Source organism: Myotis brandtii, unplaced genomic scaffold (genome assembly GCF_000412655.1).
Source record: "Myotis brandtii unplaced genomic scaffold, ASM41265v1 scaffold538, whole genome shotgun sequence".
Taxonomy (NCBI): domain Eukaryota; kingdom Metazoa; phylum Chordata; class Mammalia; order Chiroptera; family Vespertilionidae; genus Myotis; species Myotis brandtii.
In genome coordinates, this window is record NW_005369976.1 from 209556 (window position 1) to 214866 (window position 5311).

General features: G+C 34.9%; 1 protein-coding gene across 1 annotated transcript in view; it reads left to right on the top strand.

Annotated features, from left to right (window-relative positions):
- Positions 1–4530, top strand: part of EIF4E (eukaryotic translation initiation factor 4E) — a 42900-nt gene extending 38370 nt beyond the window's left edge. Inside the window, exons 4-6 of the mRNA XM_005877989.2 lie at positions 1556–1619; positions 2418–2531; positions 4372–4530. Of these exons, the coding sequence (XP_005878051.1) occupies positions 1556–1619; positions 2418–2531; positions 4372–4515 (322 nt within the window). The 3' untranslated portion in view covers positions 4516–4530. The remainder of the gene's footprint in view (positions 1–1555; positions 1620–2417; positions 2532–4371) is intronic.
- Positions 4531–5311: the final 781 nt, after the last annotated feature.

The following is a 5311-nucleotide window of genomic DNA, read 5'->3' on the forward strand; positions in this document are numbered from 1 at the left end:
AAAAAAAAAAAAAAAAAGCTCACTCCCTCATCAGAGGGTATGCTTTGTATTGATGAGAGGGGGAGTGAGAGAGAGAAAATGGGAGGGAGAAAGAGAGGGAAAGAAAAACATTGATTGGTTGTCTCCTGTACCTGCCCCTGATTGCGGATCAAACCTGCAACCTGGGTAAGTTCCCTGACCGGGAATTGAACTCAGCACCTTTCCGTTCATGGGATGATGCTCTAACCAACTGAGCCACACAGGCCAAGCTTGCATAGTAGATCTTTAAACGATAATTCAGAGATATGAAGGAATCCTTCAGCTTTTTATAAGTATCTAAATAACTTCTTAATTTCTGTCTTTTTTTCTAGCAAATTTAGTGGTAAACAACCATTGAATCCTTTTGGATTTGTCTAATCTGTCTGTAGTGTTAGGATTGTTTTAAATGTTCCATTACAAATTCTCATAAGTTTGTTACTATGGGACCTTAGGGCACCATCAAGAAGAAAAGAGACCTTTTCTACCTTAAGTGCCATTAGAAGGTCACTTCCACATTATCCATTAATTTTATAAAAATGGTGGTGGCTAATTTTATAGTAAACTTAATTTTGTTATCTAGTAAAAGCTGTCAGTGACAATGTAGTTCGGGAAGAGTGATCATTAGGTTCAACTACTCAAGAAACCTTATTACTTGGTCTTACATTGTTTCACCCAAATTGGGTTTGCATGTTATCCTGTGGAATGTGATCCAAAGGATGCCAGACTTCCTGAAAACTGTTTAAAATACTCCTAAACTAGGTTAAAATACACAAGAAAGTCTAACTATGGATCAATTATATCATATATGGTCTATCATGATTTCTACATTTTTACTGTTTCCAATTTTATAACAAGTTTGCTCTTTAGCCTTCTACCTTCAGACTGGTGGACATCTGAGTCACCCCAAATGTTATTCTCTTTCATTGATACTTGGGGAATAGTTTAGAAGTAGAGATTTCAGGTTTCTCACCCGTCTTTAAGGGAGTAAAATCCCAAGGAGTAGGGGCCTGGGACTGGTGTCTTGTTTGTTTGTGTTTTAAAGCTCATCAAATGATTCTATGCTGACTAGTAACAGTCTGTGGTGCTTGGGAACCAACCATTGGTCCGTTCTACTCTTGGATACCTTCAAGAATGATAATGGTGGCTTATTTCAGTCTTACAATGCTGATGGTCAAGAAATTCATCTTGCTTTCTCTTGATTTGTATATTTAAAACTGCTCATTAGCCTCAAATTTTTCATCTATTTAAAGGCACCTCATACCTCTATTCTCAGTTTGCTATCTATACATATGTATGCATCAAAATATATTGTCAGAATAAAATTAAAGATATTTTCTTAAATCATCATATATTGATTCTTGAACTGACCATTATTAATATCTGTTTGGTACATTTCAGAAATTGAGTTTATAGAAAAACAAGTGATGAACACATACTTTTATCTTTTTATTCTTATAATATTTTTTAAATGTTACATAAGCACCTACGCTCTGCATTTACTATTCTATGTTTATAACTGTCCTTTTCTTTTACCTAGTTTGTACAACCATATCCAGTTATCTAGTAATTTAATGCCTGGCTGTGACTACTCACTCTTTAAGGTATGATGCTTCATTGATGATTTCATATATATGTATATTAAAAGACTGGACCATTCAGGTATTCTTGAAATCTTGCCACAAACTTAGGAATAGGAAATGCTCTGATGCTTGGAGAAATTAAATAGCTTTACTAGGCTTAGCATAAATATATTTTGCCTGTTTTAGTATAAATAATTGAAATTAAGTGAAGCTCTTACTTTGTGGGCTATACTGTGATTGATTTCGAAAAGAGCTTTGATCATCCAATCCAGTCTCTTTATATATTGAATAGATTGAAGTCCAGAGTTGTCAGGAATTCTTTTTTCAATTATAGTTTACATTCAGTATTACTTAGTATGGCATTATTGACTAGATTTCCTATGGTGTACTTTAAATCCCTGTGTGTCAGGAATTCTTAACATGGGGTATGTGGGTCCTGATATATTTACAAATGGATTTTGTCAGATGGTAGGAGATGGGGCATTCATTAATTATCTGATATTGTGTAAGTTGTGCATAAATTTTGCATACATCTTCTAGATATAGAAGAGTATCTAACTTTGAGAAGGTACAATACTCAGAATGTTTAAGAACCTCCAAATTAAATGAAACCCAAGATTTAATAGCTAATAAGTCCCTAAGTCAAGATTCTTAATTCTGCAATTCCATGCCTCTGGCATTAAGTCCTGTTTGCTTTTATTCCACTACATCATTCATGGGGAATCAAGTGAAATGTTGACAGTATAATGCTTGCTGTTTCTAGAAATGATCTCTTAAAGTAACAATATTGTCTAATATTGTTGTCTTCTAACATTGTAGGATGGTATTAAACCTATGTGGGAAGATGAGAAAAACAAACGAGGAGGACGATGGCTAATTACATTGAACAAACAGCAGAGACGAAGTGACCTCGATCGCTTTTGGCTAGAGACAGTAAGGTTTTAAAATTATAAAACAGTTTGGAATACTAAATCTAATTTACATCAGTTACTTAATCAAAGAGAATAAAAAAATGCCCACTCTAGAAAATCTAAGCCAGCAATTAATTTTGTTCTATCATGTGAGTTTGTATATTTTACATACTAGTACAGTGAAACCCTCTACCACATTACAAATCAGATACAATTGACGTGACCTTCCTCAACAAACTCATTCTGATCTTTACATTAAATTCAAAATCATAGCACCTCACATTTTGTATAATGTCTTTACAACTCTCTGAGTATTGTTTTGTATACTAAACTTTGTAGACCAACGAAGCAAACAATAAGATGTAGTTTCATCATTCAGTTTGTTTGTTGTGATATAACCTGTAACTGTTGGCTTCATATATATACATACACACACACACATATATGTATGAAATATGAGATAATAGGCATTTTCTATAGTGAGAGGTTCTAAACCCCACGTTTTTAGGAGAAGAAATCATAGTCTCTCTTGTATCTCTAGCACTTGGCACATTGTCTGGTTTATAGTTAGCACTTAAGTGAAGCAATCTATAATAATAAAAGCGTAATATGCTAATTAGACCGGACAGCTGAACGACCTTACGGACCAAGCCACGGCTGCAGGGGTGAGGCAGAGGCAGTTAGGGGTGATCAGGCAGGCAGGCAGGCGAGTGGTTAGGAGCCAGCAGTCCCGGATTGCGAGAGGGATCCTGGATTGTGAGAGGATGCAGGCTGGGCTGAGGGACACATTCTCCCCCCTCTCCCCCCTCCCCCCGTGCATGAATTGCATACACCGCATATTTGAGTGACTGATTTGTTGTTGTTGTTGTTAATCCTCAACCGAGGATATTTTTTTCATTGGTTTTCAGAGAGAGTGGAGGGGAAGGGTAGAGACGTAAAGAAACATTGATGTAAAAGAGACATTGATTGGTTGCCTCCCACTTGGGCCCCAACCTGGGCCAGGATGGGGATGGAGCCTGCAACTGAGGTACAGGGGCCCCCCATACCCCCTTTCAGTTCATGTGCCCACGCTCTGACCACTGAGCCAAACCGGGTAGGGATTTTTTCTTTTGTTTTATTTGTTTTTTTTTTAAAGAAGAGACTTAATTTTGCTTTTGGGAGAGATTATCAGTAAATACCATTTTAGATTTCTACACTGAAAAGTTGTTTTAGTTTTGCAAGATGACAAAAGTTCTAGAAATAGATGGTAGTAATGGTTATACCATGTTGTGAATATACTTAATGTCACTGAACTGTACACTTAAATTAAACATTAGAAAGTGTTCATGAAAAACAGTAAGAAGCAGCAGCATAGTGAATTAATATTAATAAAATAACAACTTTTATAGGGGTCCTGATATCATTTGCCCAATTTGCTGAGAAATTTTCTTTTTTAAATATATTTTTACTGATTTCAGAGAGGATGGGAAAGGGAGAGAGAGATAGAAACATCAATGATGAGAGAGAGAATCATTGATCAGCTGCCTCCTGCACATCCCCTACTAGGGATCGAGCCCACAACCCAGGCATGTGCCCTTGACTGAACCCAGGACCCTCCAGTCCACAGACTGACACTCTGTTCACTGAGCCAAACCAGCTAGGGCTGCTGAGAAATTTAAAATGGCTGTTAATGTTCTTGATATTAACCAGAGAAACAAAGGAGCAAATGAAAACATTAAAACATAAATATAATGTAGACATTCAAAAAGTCAACTCGATTTAAACCTACTTCTTTTGTATATATACAAATAATGAGACATTTGCAGTGGAATAAGCTGTTTTTAATCTATTGGATGTAATTGGGATTGGGTTTTGTTTTTAAGCTGCTGTGCCTTATTGGAGAATCTTTTGATGACTACAGTGATGATGTATGTGGAGCCGTTGTTAATGTTAGAGCTAACGGTGATAAGATAGCAATATGGACTACTGAATGTGAAAACAGAGATGCTGTTACACATATAGGGTAAGTTTTGCTCTTTGTGTATTTCTTTTAAAATATTAAGATAATCAAAAGCAGGGTAGTTTTATTTGTAGCTTTAGAAATACTTGTATTTGTAGATTATTATTTTCCTCGTATTGTTTTCATGAACACTTTTGTCTACTTTAGCATGTAGCATATTAATTTATCAATGAGAATATAAGTTTTCCTATTTTAAAATTGTACTACTAAGTGTATAATCCTCATAGTAATGCAGTGAGAATTGGTGAATATTATACGTGTATTTTGTGCTTGTGTGTACCTTGTACATAGAGTTTTTATTGAAATTTAAGTGACACTATCTTGGTTTTGCCCATATTTAAAACCCACATGTCTAAGCTTTAATCTTTTTTTGGTAAATATTATTATTCTTTAAAATTGCCTGTCCTTGTTTTTTTCTTTCAAACATCAGTCAGTTAACTAGGATTTTCTTTTTACTGCCTTTAAATTAGTAGTAAGTGGTTTTAAGCTTGTTAAAATTAGGTATTGGCCATAGGTCATAAAATGTTTGGTTTGCCTTTTGTGATTTTTCAAACATTAATTCTCTGAATCCTTCTGAATTAAAAGGTATGGGCATGCTCCAGGTTTTATTCTGTAGGTTTCTGTAAGAGAAAGGAGATGATTGTTGATTTGTCATCATATTTCTCATTTTTCTGTCAGCATCAAAACTTAATTGGGAATTTTATATATCTTTGAAACAAGTTAAAAGAAATTAAGTGTGAAATTTTTTTCCTCAGACAATTTTGTATTTGTGTCAAAGTTTTGAAATCTTTATAATTTGACTT